Source organism: Leptonotus elevatus, chromosome 2, assembly GCF_054856555.1.
Source record: "Leptonotus elevatus isolate MCC_2025b chromosome 2, RoL_Lele_1.0, whole genome shotgun sequence".
Lineage (NCBI taxonomy): Eukaryota > Metazoa > Chordata > Actinopteri > Syngnathiformes > Syngnathidae > Leptonotus > Leptonotus elevatus.
In genome coordinates, this window is record NC_141240.1 from 11,590,400 (window position 1) to 11,605,113 (window position 14,714).

Consider the following 14,714-nt stretch of genomic DNA (forward strand, 5'->3'; position numbering starts at 1 on the left):
ACATCCTGCACATACTATAAGTACAAAAACAAAAAGAGCAAAATGTATTACAAAGCCAAACAAGACTAATTTTTTTTAAGTTACGCAAAGCAGTAGAGAAAAAAAGATTGCATAGATATACGATTGTTGCATATAGACAAAATCAAATACTTTAAACATCTCCTCAGGATGCCAGCCACCTTTGCTAAAATCGGCTACATCTTAGTTAAATAATTTAATTATAAAAATGTAACTCTATCCCTGAAATGAAATTATTAGTACATATGATACAAATATTTATTTGGTTCAGTTTTTAAAGTTTTCTGGGAAATAAATAAATAAATACAATTAAAAAACAAACAAAAATAACCTTAGGCCACATAAGAGCCTTTAGCAGGCATTCCTGTGAGGCAGCATTGAGGGCTAACTTTGCGACTCTCTGTTCTGCTTGCTCTGAGGCGGGAAATTGGAGTACTACATTTTCAAGGGACAACTTTGGCTACACTTGTTGTACACTAGCTGCAAAATCATGACTGACCACCAGCGTGGAAATGAAGAAAATAGTTTGTATGTTTGTTTTTTTAAAACTCATACTACCAGTCCATACACAGTAGGTACTGTAATACAAAATCGGGCTAGCTAGTTAGCATTAGCTAGTAAGCTATGTTGTCTCTAGCTTGTTTTTGTGTCAAATCAAAACCTAACATACAGTGCTAATATTTTTTTCACTTCTTTCTCTGACCTTAATGCTTTGTGAGTTTTACGGTACTGTATTATTAGATATAAAGTGTATGATAATGTAATTTGATGAAAACTATCCATATACATGTGTATGCTTCTTAACTAAAGGTATTTAAGTATTCACATTAGCTTATTTCACCGTGAATAATTCAATGCAAACATAACATTTGTTGTTAAATTTGCTTGACAATAATGTATTCTTCTTGGATATCCAGGCAGGTTTTGAACAGCATTGAAAATGTAATCCTGGAACTAGTGACTCACCTCTCGAAGTCTGAGGCACCAGTTCTTGTGATGCCAAACAGATCCAGCTGGGACAATGTCAGGTGACTTGACTTCATTTAATTTGAACAGATGGACATATGAGATGATCATGTACCTGGCACCCACCATTAACTGTGTGTAAAACATGTAAGATGGCTGAACTTGAAAAGATAACACAATGAGGTTGTGCTGAAAAATCAAGATTTACCTTGGGCCACACAAGATGACCAGCTAATTGTTTAATTTCCTTCAAGAGGGGAAAAAAACTGCCTCTGTTAGGTTTTGCACAAAGGATAATTAAAAAATAACGAGATAGACCGATATACTTTTTTCAGGGCCGATACGATTATCGGTAGTCAGGAAGGCCGATCACCGATATTTGAAGCCGATATACATTTGCAGAAAAAAAAAAGTAGGTGTCAAAATTTTTAGTAATAAAATAATAATAAAAACTCCAGCACTTGACTGCTTAAATGCATTCAAGGACAAGTTTATTAAACAGCTTTTGTGATTTGCAACCTGTTAAAGGGTTTTTGTTTGCCATCAGCTTTTGCGCCAACTATAATGTGGCTTCCGCACACTAACTCCCAAATAGCCGCTAATTTGCCGGCTAACTGTTAGCTCGCGGGCTAACCATTCACCCACACGTTAACCCCGGGATAACTCCCAAATAGCCGCTGAAAAACGGCTATTAGGTTAGCCTCCGAGCTAACGGTAAGCTTGCGGGCTAATAGCCGCTAATTGGTGCTGTGGGTGGGCCAATGCTGCAGGGAGTCAACAGCCACTGGCTCAGAGCAAACAGCGGAGAACAGCGCCTATCAGAGCAAAAATAAAACATTTTAATATATCGGCCATCAAAACAAAAAAAGAGGCCGATGCCTATATTCATAAAATGCTGATTATCGGCCGGGTCGATTATCGGTCTAGCCCTAAAAATAACTATATGGGGTAGCCAGGTGTTAGCAGCGGAATTTTTTTTTACTTTTGACCACAGAGATCGAAGCTGAAATAACTTCCTGCTGCTCAAAAGATGACTGAGTGATTAAAACAACAAAGAGCCTAATGTGACTAAGATGTTCAGCAAAGCACATGGGGTGGGGGTCTCCTCACAGCTGGCTGTGGGGAATTTTTGATAGCTTACATGTGGTAGAGCAGATTTTGAAATTTGTAAAAGTATGTAAATTAGAATGCACCACACTATTTATTGTACTTGACTCAATATGTTTTCAGCTTTGTGCCATTCATTTGCTCGTCCCTCTTTAAGTTTTGACAGTGCCATTGGGCTTCAGATGAGTTCAGCAAGTGCTGTCAGGATGATCAGAAGTGACTGCCCAAAAACCGCCACTACTTTTTGTAAGATGACTTGCACTCGTGTGTATTTAACCTCCATTTATTACTCTTTACGCACAACTGTGTTCCAACAACTGACATTCTCCTTTTGTCTGGGAAATTCAGTGTTTCTGTCGCTAATTGAGTGTTTTTTCCTCTCTGAAGCCCAGATTCTCAAGATTCTCTCTGTCACTTACACTCTCGTGCAGAGCAACACATATTCCACAAAAAGGTCAGAATTTCAGCTTGCATTTCTTACTAATCAGCTCCACATCCCCGGCTTTTTATTTATCTGTACTTTCTCCACAGAGACATCTATTACAACTATCCACAACTGTTTGGCTCTCAGAAAGTGGTCGACAAAATAGTGGATGATGTGTCCTGCATGCTAAAGGTTCCTCGAAGATCTCTAGGGGTGGTGAGTGAGTTTGTTTATGTTTTGTAATTTTGTTATTGTATAACAGTAACAACAGCACAAACTTTGATCACATTGCATCTTATGGTGTCTCTTATTACACCTAAGAAAGGGTTCATCGAAAATTCATATCCCGATATTTTTTGACTAAATAACAATACACGATACACCAGTGTATTTGTATATCCTGATATTTTCTCAAGGATTGAGGGGAAAAAACATGCACTTTCAGGATTTTTTTTCATTTTTTTTTTCAAAGGACAAGTAAAGACAGAAAATGAACATTCTGAACATCAAATATAAATTGGAAGTTTAACAAAATAAAAATAGTCCCATTATCTGGGCAACGTTTTTAGTGTAACAGAGTGATGAGAATTACAACAATAAAAAAGAACCATAAGACAATATCCTAATATTTGATGAAGTTTCTGATGTAAATTGTTTTAAAGGGGAAGTCAACCCCAATTTTTTTTCTTGACAATAACATGTTCTATGCAGCCCCACTAGTCTAAATATAGTATTTTGGTTAATATTGCGTTAGTGGAATATGAGTTAAGCAGCAAAATCCAGCAGTTTTAAATATCAGAAGGCGGCCATTTTGCCACTTGCTGTTGACTGAAGATCAGGTCTCAAGTAACAATCAATCAGAGCGCAGCTTCAGAAAACAGGTGAGCTGTGATTGATTGCTGTCTGAGCTTTGAGCAACATTTATGTCATTTTCAGTCAACAGCAAGTGGCAAAAGGGCCGCCCTCTGAGATGTATAAAATGGCTGGATTTTGCTGCATAACTCATAATCCACAAATGTAATATTAAATGTCATATTTAGACTATCAAGTTCACATATAACAGTATTGTCATAGACAACGCACTTGCGCTTGGTGTAAAAACTGGCACATCTTGATTTTCCTGCCGGGACAAGTCTAGTTCACCGTATTTGGGAATTTGGCAGACTACACTGCGGCTTGTTGGGGGTTTTGACGGACCGAGGGCATATCTTTTACACACATTAGAATTTTGGTGACTAAAAGTAGACCTGAGACTAGCTTGGATCATGTCTAAGTTGTGGCGTAGGACGTGTAACGTGATTATGCTGAATTTGATCAAGGCACACAGGCAGACAGATTCTGTTCTGTATACGTATGTTTGCATGGTCTCCAGCGAATCTATTTCCCCTTCTGTAATGTCAAACACTGTGCGCCTCTCGCAGCCTGATTTTAAAGGGAATAAGAGGGGCGGCTTCCATTTACCAGGAAGAAAGTCAGCTGTGTTCACTCCCATAATGGCGCAAATGGCCCTTCATAACTATGCCTGTCTACAAAAATACCAAAAGAATAACAACTCTAGCAATTTGCACAGTTAGACTGTGCTTTGCGCTAGACGTGCGCTGGGCATAAAAATAGTATCCCAGTCTACAAACACCGTACAGTACGTGCCGATTAGCGATGCTAGGATAAAAAAGTATATACATTAGAACATTGTTTAATTTCTCATATATTACACGACATATTGTCAAGACGTGAATGGCTGTCAAGTAGTGTTTACTAAGATCCACTCTGCTGTGCATTTGAGCAGAGCAAAAGGGGGAAAAAATGTGTAAATGTAATGTACAAACAATATTGCCTCATCCTATGTTGTGTAGTAAAAACATACTGATATATCGCTCAGCTCGAAGTTGTAGTACTGTAATTAATATATGAAGAACATATTGCAGGTTTACGTTAATGTTAGCCTGAACTAACAAAGTTGCAATTTTGACACCAACAGTTGGCCACGTCCAAAGGTCTAATCTCAGGTGATCTTTGCTACCTGGAAGAGGATGGTACAAGGATCGACTGCCACTCAAGCACCGCAGTAAGTTCTTCACACTCCACAGTTCAAGTGAACCACTTTCTTCAATATGGCCCACTTCAGATATGACACATGGAAGTAAAAGTATTTAAAAAAATAAATAAAAACGACGGACTTGGATTGCTTTAGATTCATCCGTAGAGAAATATCTACAGGTGCAAAAATCAATGAATAGACAACTAAATAATTATCAAATTAATCAATAATTATTTTTGATAATCGATTAATCATTTAGAGCCATTGTTTAACTAAAAAATTGTCAAAATCCTCAGAATTTAAGCTTCTAAACTGTAAATATTCTCCAGTTTCTGTAATCTTCCATGAAAGTAGACATGGTCATCCTTGTTGTTGAATCAATGACCAACATTGTTGCCCATAATCTGTCATGTTTTGGACTAACTAACTTTTTTACTTATTTACTCCCAAAAACGTATAAAAACATTCTATTTTAAATATTGCTATGATCCCTAAAACGTATTTATATTTTTTTGTGTTTTTTTTTTAATACTAGAGAATACAGAAGGCTTTGACGCAGCCTCTGACCTGAAGAGGTCGCTTAAAGCAATGGTAGTTACAAAAAATGGCCAGCAGGTTGCAAAGTATAGAGATCAACCAGGAACATGTTGCACTAAACTCTTTTCCCCAGTGTTTTCAACAGGTTTGTGAATAATGATGAAATTTAGCTATATTCTAATGCTAATTGCTGCAAAAAGGAAACAGATACAGATATACTTTTTTTCCTGATGATAGAAAAGTCTCTAGTCTAATCTTTCTTTTTGTAGGTTCCATGTTTTTATAGCAATAGAACAGAATATTCTGTGGGCTGTGCAAAAACAGTCAGTATCCAGTAAAACAGCCAGGAGCGAAGGGGGTTGCTTCAGTGAAAATGGCTGGGAGTGAATGAATTAATTAAGGGATAGTGATTCAAACATTTTTTATCCTATTTATCAATTGACAAACCAATCAAGAGATTAATTGATTATTAATTAGTTGCAGTCTTTTAAAAATTGCTGAAACGAATTAGATATCTGCTAATGTCTAAGTCTAAGTGTGGAGATCACCCATAGCTTGTCATTGAAGATGGACTCATAACAATCTGTTATGTATCAACGCACGTCTACTTAAATAACACATCAGTGGCAGGTGTAGATCAAAAGTAAAGCAGATTATTCAATTGCGAAAACAAACCAGAGTTTACATGTACTGTCTTTTGAACCTATGTGTAGATCATAGGTGTCAAACTCCGGTCCTGGAGGCCCGCAGTCATGCAGGTTTTGGATGTTTCCGTTCTCCAACACAGCTGATATATGATCAGCTCATCAGCAGGCTCTGCATAAGCCTGATATGATCCTGCTGATTGGAATCAGCTTGTGTTGGAAGAGGGAAACCTCCAAAACCTGCAGGACTGCGGCCCTCCAGGACCGGCGTTTGACACCTATGGTGTAGACTAAAATTAAATTTAACTAGGCATACAGTCAAAACAATTGGATTTTTATAAGGGTTAAATCAAATCTTAATCTTGACATGAGTGGGACCTCCTATTCCATAGTTAATGTCCGAGGACTGACAATGGTAATGTCCACAAATTGTACTCGCTTGCTTTTACTACTTATTCCTGCTGCTTCCTGCAATACACAATTTGTGTGGCTTTTCAGTGGATATTTTTGACAACGCTCTATGCGAACTTGGATATAGTAAGCAGGGTGCAAACAATTGCACAAACAAACCATTACTGTGCTTAGGGCAGACAGAAATGTGCATATTGAAATATTAAGAGACTTTAATTTTAAAGTTCTGTTTGTTTTAGGCTGTTGCGGTCTCATCAAACATTGCAGGCATCCGAAGTATCCTTTGATTTATTTGTTCAAGATTGTTACTGTTCATGTTTGTACTTGAGCATGTGGGGATTGTGTTAATTGGCTGCAGGGACTGTGTTTTTGCCTTAGCCATGCACAGATATTGTTTCATCTGCCAAGTTCATCCTAGTAGTTGAGAAGGACGCGACGTTTCAGAGACTTCTTCACGATGACTTATGCACAAAGATTTCTCCGTGTATCATGATCACAGTATGTGAAAGTTTCTGTTTATCTTCAACCTGGCATTGATAATAAGCTTCTCATCGTAATGTTGCCTCAAATCACAGCTGTCCATTTTTTTTTAGACCGTGCGTGTGTTTTTTTGTTTAAGGGTAAAGGCTTTCCAGATGTGAACAGCAGGTTGATGGTGAGAAAGCTCTGGGACGTGCTCCATGTCCCCGTCTTCACTCTGGTGGATGCTGACCCGCATGGTACATCTGCTCGAGTGCAGCCCAATTTTACATCTCGTACTAGTAAACGTATTTCCTCTCACTAAACAGTCTGCGACTCAACGCACCTGTTAGCTGCCTGAGGGTATCTTCTCAGCTATCATTCCAGCAGGCCTAATCTCATCCAGACATTCAACTTATTTTCTATTGCATGGCAGGACACATATGTAATGCTTTACTTTGTTCCGAGCTCTGTTGAGCATCTCGTAGTGTAATTGCTCTAGTATGTTGATGATTGCCGTGTTGTGCCTCTGATTTTTCCAGGCATTGAGATCATGTGTATCTACAAGTATGGATCAATGGTGAGTGCCATTTGCTCCATCCTGCCCTTATACAGCCCCCATGCCCCTCACCCATAGCTGTGCTGTAGCCAGGGAGGTGATTTTAAAAACATATTGCTGGCATCGGGCCAAAACCTTGTACCTCCAAAATTGTCACTTTTCAGGAGAGCCCAAAAACTGCGTGTTTGTTGTTCAACCATTAACATTGCATCATGAAAGAGAGCAAACTATTTGCAACTCTTTAGATTGGTCAATAATTTGTAAATATGACACTCACACGTGTGGACTGGACAAAAATATTGATTTTTGAAAAAATATGAAATTTACCAAATTGTGACTGAGGTTTTGGCCCGAATAATAATAATAATTATGTGTTCAATTAATTGATTTCTACAGTGATTTAGAGGTTTCAGTGCACACTGTTATACAATGACATCCACAACACACGTCCATGGAGCTCAAAATCTGTCTCCTCGCACCTCAATCCGCCAAAATCGCATTACACTACATGCGCCACAGTTTAGACCTGCTAGCTGGTCTAAAGATTACTCTATATCCTGCCATCAAATTGTCAGTGCACCGGGGATGTGTACATAAAAACGCAGTCGGTCCGCCGGAACGGTCAGCATAGTGCAGCTACCTGGAAACGGGAGCGCGCATTACACGTCACATTCTTAACGTTTTCGCCCCGATTGCCTCTAATTAGAATAGCTATATAGGCTTAGGAGTTAGGGCGTCTACAGTGTTAGTTAATAAATATCGTAAGTGGGTAAATGAATAAGTCAATAAAATTACAGAAGTGGGGAAGTAAACAAAATAACAATAAATTAATAACAAAATCCAGCAGGCACCATAAAACACTGAAACAATGATGAGTCTCATGCAGAGTCAAACGCCAAACAAAGATGTGTTTTAAGAGTGGCTAGAGAGGGAGGTTGCCTAATATTTAACGGAAGCTCATTCCAAAATCCATGGGGAGAGATTTGTCTAAAATCTCCTGAACTTTCTTGAGAGAAAAATAATGTGCTGTTAAATACAATTTAAATTTAAGTACAAAAAAAAAGTTGATGATCTAGAAATGAAAGTCGGTCGATCATTAGTAAGTGGAAATATATTTTTAATGTCTTCTGTATTAATAATTGTTCTTTCACCAAGCACATTTTTTAAAAATCCAAATACCTGATTATTCAATAGAATTTTCCGTTGGATATTTGAATACCAAAATATTTGATAGCTGCAGCATTAGTGGGGACTGCAGCCCGCAGTGCTATACTCTACTATCCATAATATAAATGGATAATGAAAGAGATGACCTGACATTTGGGGAGGACTGGCCATTGGGAATTTCATGAATTTCCCAAACGCCCAGTCCATCCACGGCAACGAATCAAATAGTAATGGCTTGATGTCGCTCGAACAACGAATCAGCACGTTGGGCACTGCACCATCAATCCCCGGAATAAAGTTCAGGCTCAGGAATTTTTTTACTTTAAGCCCTGAACTGACATTAAAATAACATGTTGCTGAAGGTGCTTGTGCTTTATTTATTAATTAAAATGTTGCTTTATTTATTTATTTCTGTGCATTTTTGTTAGGCCATGTCGTTTGAGGCCGAAAGCCTGACTATCCCCAGTGTCATGTGGTTAGGCCTCCTCCCCTCGGACCTCGAGAGGTTTGGACTCAACTCTACCTGCTACTTCCTCCTGACTATTTGTTTTCGTTTATGTCACAGTTGCTGTCTCTACTAATTTATTGTTTGGAGGATCTGAGATTAATAGATTTAATTCTAATTTAGGCTACTTGAAATGCTTTTTAAAAAAAAGTTGCGTTGTTCGGTAAATATAACTATTGTAGTCCTGCAGTGTTTTTTTTAAGTATGTAAATCAACAACTGAAAGTGGAGAGTCAGTAGGGCTGGGCGATTAAGTAAAAAAAAAATCACAATCACAGTTATTTATTGAAATATTGATATTGAAATCATCATTAATAAACCCGATTATTCCATGAGTTAAAAAATTTTGTGCAATTTTTTCAATTACCAAAACTCAACTTTAAGTATCACTCAAAAGAACAACCAGAAAAATAAATTAATAGCAAGCAAAATAATAAATAATACTAAAATAATAGCAATAATAAAATAAAAATAAATCATGATTAATAAACACAATTATTCGGTGAGTTCAATTTTTAGCAGCTATTTATTCAGTTACCAAAACTCTCATTTAAATATGGCTGAAAAGAACAACCAGAAAATAAATTAATAACAAGCAAAATAATACATAATATTAAACCAGGAAGTAGCAAAATGAAGTGTAGTAAGGATGAAGTGAGAAGGGCATTGAAGAGGATGAAGAGTGGAAAGGCACTTGACTCCTGATGATATACCTGTGGAGGTATGGAAGTGTCTAGGAGAGGTAGCAGTAGAATTTCTGACTGGGTTGTTCAACTGAATCTTAGTTAGTGTGAAGATGCCTGAGGAATGGAGGAAAAGTGCTGGTGCCCATTTTTAAGAACAAAGGAGACGTACAGAGTTGTGGCAACTACAGAGTAATAAAGCCGATGAGCCACACAAGCTATGGGAAAGAGTAGTGGAAGCTAGACTGAGGGCAGAGGTGAACATTTGTGAGCAGCAGAATGCTTTCATGCCAAAAAATGATGATGCGGTATTTGCTTTGAGGATATTGATAGAGAAGTACGGAGAAGGTCAGAAGGAGCTGCATTGTGTCTTTGTGGATCTGGAGAAAGCTTATGACAGGGTGCCTAGAGAAAGGAACTGTGGTTTTGTTTGAGGAAGTCTGGAGTGGCAGAGAAGTATGTCCAAGTGGTGCTGGACATGTATGAGGACTGTAAGACAGTGGTGAGGTGTGCTGTAGGTGTGACGGAGGAGTTCAAAGTGGAGGCGTGGGACTACATCAGGGATCAGCTCTGTTCGCTATGGTAATGGACAGAATGACAGATGAGGTTAGACAGGAATCTCCGTGGACTATGATGTCTGCAGATGACATTGCGATCTGTAGTGAGAGCAGGGAACAGGTGGAGGAGATGCTAAAAGCGTGGAGGTTTGCTCTGCAAAGGAGGGGAATGAAGGTTAGCCGTAGCAAGTCAGAGTATCTGTGTGTAAATGGGAGGGACCCAAGTGGAAGAGTGAGGTTACAGGGAGAGGAGACGAAGAAGGTGGTGGAGTTTAAGTATTTAGGGTCAACAGTCCAGAGCAATGGAGAGTGTGGAAAAGAAGTGAAGAAGCGTGTGCAGGCAGGCTGGAACGGGTGGAGAAAAGTGTCAGGTGTGATGTGTGATAGAAGAGTTTCAGCTCAAATGAAAGGAAAGGTTAATAAAACTGTGGCGAGACCAGCGATGTTGTTTGGTCTTGAGACAGTGCCACTGAGGAAAAGACAGGAGGCAGAGATAAAGATGCTGAGGTTCTCTTTGGGAGTGACCAGGATGGATAGAATCAGGAATGAGTACATCAGAGGGACAGCACATGTTAGAGGCTTTGGAGATAAAGTCAGAGAGGCCAGACTGAGATGGTTTGGACATGTCCAGAGGAGATATAGTGAGTATATTGGCAGAAGGGTGCTGAGTTTCCACACCAGGCAGGCGGTCTAAAGGAAGACCAAAGAGGAGGTTTATGGATGTAGTTAAAGAGGACATGAAGGTAGTTGGTGTGAGAGCAGAGGATGCAGAGGACAGGCTTAGATGGAGGTAACTGATTTGCTGTGGCGACCCTTGAAGGGAAAAGCCGGAAGGAAAAGAAGAAGAAGCAATAATAAACAAAAAAGACATATCTGATCTGAGCACCTTTGCCTCTTCTGGGCGGTCTGGTGTGGTTACAAACTTACATTAAGATTTATAGAGTAGAAGAAAGTCACAATTAAACTTGATTAATATAACTAATTTTTCACAGATTGAACATATGTATTTTTATCTTACCTGTGTATGTGTTAGTACAGCATTTGTGTGTGAATAATCGCTATTTGGAGTTAAATCCCTCCTGTGAGTTCTAATGCTAATTCTTACCAGCCCTTCAAAGGGCTTTTGTATTGAAAGCTAGCATAAAACTTGCAATGTCTCTCAAACCAAGTATGTATTGTATTTAAATATACAATGTATGTAATTATTTTTGTTGTGTGTTTAGTTTACAGTAAATTCCAACTTGGATGTCAGTAAACAGTTTAAAGCACACTCAGCAAAGATGGAATACAAAACTGTATGTTAAACTTGTTCACAACATAGAAACGTGCATACACACACATTGCACTGTTCTGCACATTAATCATGTTTTTTCATTTATAGTGTTTTTTATGATCGCGAGAATCCAAGAAATCAAAATTTTTGATGAATTGCCCAGCCCTAACATTCAGTGGCAACTTGCAACCAGTTTATCTGGAAATTGCATTCATGCAATTATGCAAGTAGATGAATGCTCAACTGGAGTGCAATCCTGCCAACTAGTGGTGATTTTGGTAAAATACAGTTCAGCTAGTAATCGTTTGACAAAATAAGTCATAGATTTGTCTACTTTGAAGAGTTTTTAATTAGCCGACTGTGACATGTCATATTCATTTTCGCCTTTGAAAAGAATTTGAGGGGTAAACCACTAATTTTATTCTTGAGGTTACAGGTTCCCAGGAATGCTCTGATCCCCCTCACCAAGACCGATGAAAACAAACTTGACAGCCTCCTCAAAAGGCCCTATGTAACAGACCAACCCGAATGGCTAAAAGAGGTCAGCGGGAAAAAAAGAGATCAACCAGTGTTTTATTGTTACATGTGTGTGCTATAAGTGGTGGACAAACTACGCATCAGGGGTCCATTTTACAAAGCATGTTCAACAAACACCGAGGCTAACTGAACAGCGAGTTGACATGCCCTGAGATAGGAAACTCTGCGTTTTCGGTTCCAGGCCAGCTGATTTGAGGTAGTTATATCAACGCAGAGTAATTTCACCTGGCGTTGCCACTACACTAAAAAGTCCACGTTAATGGAGCTCCGATTCCTCCAGTCACCGTGGCAACGGGGAAGCGCAGATGTTGGAGCCGCGCTCTGCTTCCGCGTTGTTGTTTTTTACACTTCAACTGAATATCTTAATGCGATCACATGGTGAATTTGAACATGTCTTTGGGGGGAAAAAAGAAGCGCAACACCGCAGCGGCTCCCCATAGAGGAAGGCGGCGTGGGAGAACGTTGCTGCTCGAGTCAATGCGTACATTTAAATGTTGTCCTTTGCAATCACAATAATATTACAGGGGAAACCTGTTGAATGCTAACTCATTAATTCATTTCATTTTGGTTCAATCCTGCGGGGGAGAATCGCACTTGACTAAAGATGAAATATAAATGCATTATTCAAACGGTTGTAAGAAAAAACAGAGCGAAACACAATATATGATGTGATGTGAGCGCATTACTACGGCGCCGGTAATGTTGCAAATGTAAGGACGGATTAAGTTGTGCATGTAGAAGATAGACTGTGATGTGAAATGGTACCATTCAAAAAATAGCTACGGAAATGCCATCATATCTATGCCCGGTCTGATAACAATCTCGAGATTAATATGTAATTCCCTGCGCAATAATGCGGCACCTTCATCAATAGAGTCATTGTCAAAAGGACATGCCATGTTTGTGACAAAAGTGGACTTTACGCTATGGACTATAGACGTATTTACGCATAAAACTCGCCGCAGCGGACTTTATGAATGAGGAAATGAATGTCGTGTGTGTGTGAAAGGAGGCGGGGACAGAGAAAACCTAGATGTTCATTGTGAAAACCCTGCATCCGACCAGGTTTGGTTCATGGAACATGTTACTACGGTAACTGACCAAGAGCTCAAATTACCTCTTTTTCTCTGGTTTCAGCTTCTGAAATGGAAAATGCAGAGTTTCCCACATTTCAGGGGTTCTCACTAAACCTTTGTCAAATACACCCCAGGACTCACCCTTGAAAATTTGAATTATGTCCTTGTAAAGCTTATACTTTTTACTTTGAGTTCCATATAGACATCCTTTTGTTGTGTACAGTAGGCCTTCTTTGCTATGGGTGAGGGTGTGTGTTTTTTCCCCATCTTTATGCTCATCCAATTCGCCACCCTCTGCTGTATATTGAACTAAGGATAACTTGTAAAATCATTTGTTTTTGGTCATTAATTACTACGGAGTACATGTATATTATCCTTCTTTGACATGTTACTCTAAGCCTGTTTTACTTTCTTTCTTTTTTTTGTAGATGAAGTTGATGCAGAAGAATAGATTCAAAGCTGAAATTCAGTCACTGGCAGCCATAGGTCCAGATTTCCTCACCAACATCTACCTGCCTAACAAACTGCGCTTTGGTGGCTGGTTATGAGCGCAATGCTGCCACCCAGTGGTAGAAAAGACTTAATGACAAAATTGGTTGGAATTCACCCAGTATTTAACCCATTATTAGTTTGACCTCTACTAACAAGATTCCTTGTTTATTTCACTTGCATCGGTAATCACAAAAAAAAAGATTATTATTATATGATCTATATCAGATTGGGAGCATCAGTGGGTGTGGTCGTATTTTTGGCACCAAGTAAAATTGGAGGTGATAAAAGTTCTGTCAAGATTTAAAGACAGGTGATGGTTAGTACTAGCATTTGTAAGTGCAAAAAAAAAGCTATTCAGAGTTTCAAGATCTGATTTTTGTTTTTATACTTATGTTGAAAGTGCATGTATCGCTTTTCCATTGTATTTTTATTTGAAATTGTATTATAATTATTTAAATTAAAATGTGTCATTTCAAACACAATGACAATTATAGTTGACAAATGACTGTCTCGTTCATGAAGTCCACTATTGTATGGTGAGTTCTGCATCTAAACTGCAGGCAATTTACCTCCATGGATTAGAGTAAGTACTGAGTAATGTAATGGTTTTTTTTGTTTTCTTGTTGGCAATACCATACAGCTGTAGTAAGTCTTTGAGAAGCCTTCCCCTTTCTGCTCGTCACAGCCAGCTGACTTGCTGCTGACTAAATGCTAGTGGCTAAAGCATCCTCTCCATTTGTGTCAGTCTTGGATGAGAGAGGAGTAGGTCATGGCTTTTTCCGTCAATTAAATGAAAGTGGACTGGGATGTTCTCAGCTAACAAATGGAAGTGGGCCACAATAGGGATCAATTACAGAGTAATATCAGAGTTAAATATGTATTGTGTTTTTATCTAGTTGTTCATGTCATTAATTCACTGGGAGTTAAAGGGTCAATAAAGGCATTCTCATTTAGGATTTATGTACAGCATGTGTGCACAGTTGTTCAAAAGTGATGTAGCACTTGTTTAAATGGTCGCACGTGCACTTTTGGTGTTATTGCTATTTAGGTTAAGAGGATCCCATACAGAAAGTGTTTCGCAGGTACCCCTTCTCTTTTGGACGTGGTTGTTTCTTGAATATGACAGGGGAGACATCACTGGTTAAAAATGCCCAAAAGTGTCCTGTGATGTCCTCCTCAGCCTCCTTATGTAACCAAACATCTATGGGTTAGTGCAAGTGAAATATTTGAAAAATGCATTGTTTGATTGAGTTAATAGTCCA

At 38.7% G+C, this 14,714-nt stretch overlaps 1 protein-coding gene across 2 annotated transcripts; it reads left to right on the forward strand.

The window, feature by feature from the left end:
• The first annotated feature begins 399 nt into the window (after window positions 1-399).
• On the forward strand, window positions 400-13,934 carry spo11 (SPO11 initiator of meiotic double stranded breaks). 2 transcript variants are annotated; one of them, XM_086067954.1, is made up of 13 exons: window positions 400-546; window positions 936-1,046; window positions 2,249-2,337; window positions 2,479-2,545; window positions 2,623-2,731; window positions 4,494-4,580; window positions 6,385-6,421; window positions 6,534-6,643; window positions 6,765-6,864; window positions 7,147-7,184; window positions 8,759-8,835; window positions 11,777-11,888; window positions 13,389-13,934. In XM_086067954.1, exons 1-13 carry the CDS (start codon window positions 509-511, stop codon window positions 13,506-13,508), a joined length of 1,095 nt encoding a protein of 364 aa, XP_085924080.1. In that variant the 5' UTR covers window positions 400-508; the 3' UTR covers window positions 13,509-13,934. The 2 variants fall into 2 exon arrangements, with proteins under 2 accessions (XP_085924080.1, XP_085924079.1); XM_086067953.1 differs by having other exon boundaries at window positions 451-589.
• The last annotated feature ends 780 nt before the right edge of the window (window positions 13,935-14,714 follow it).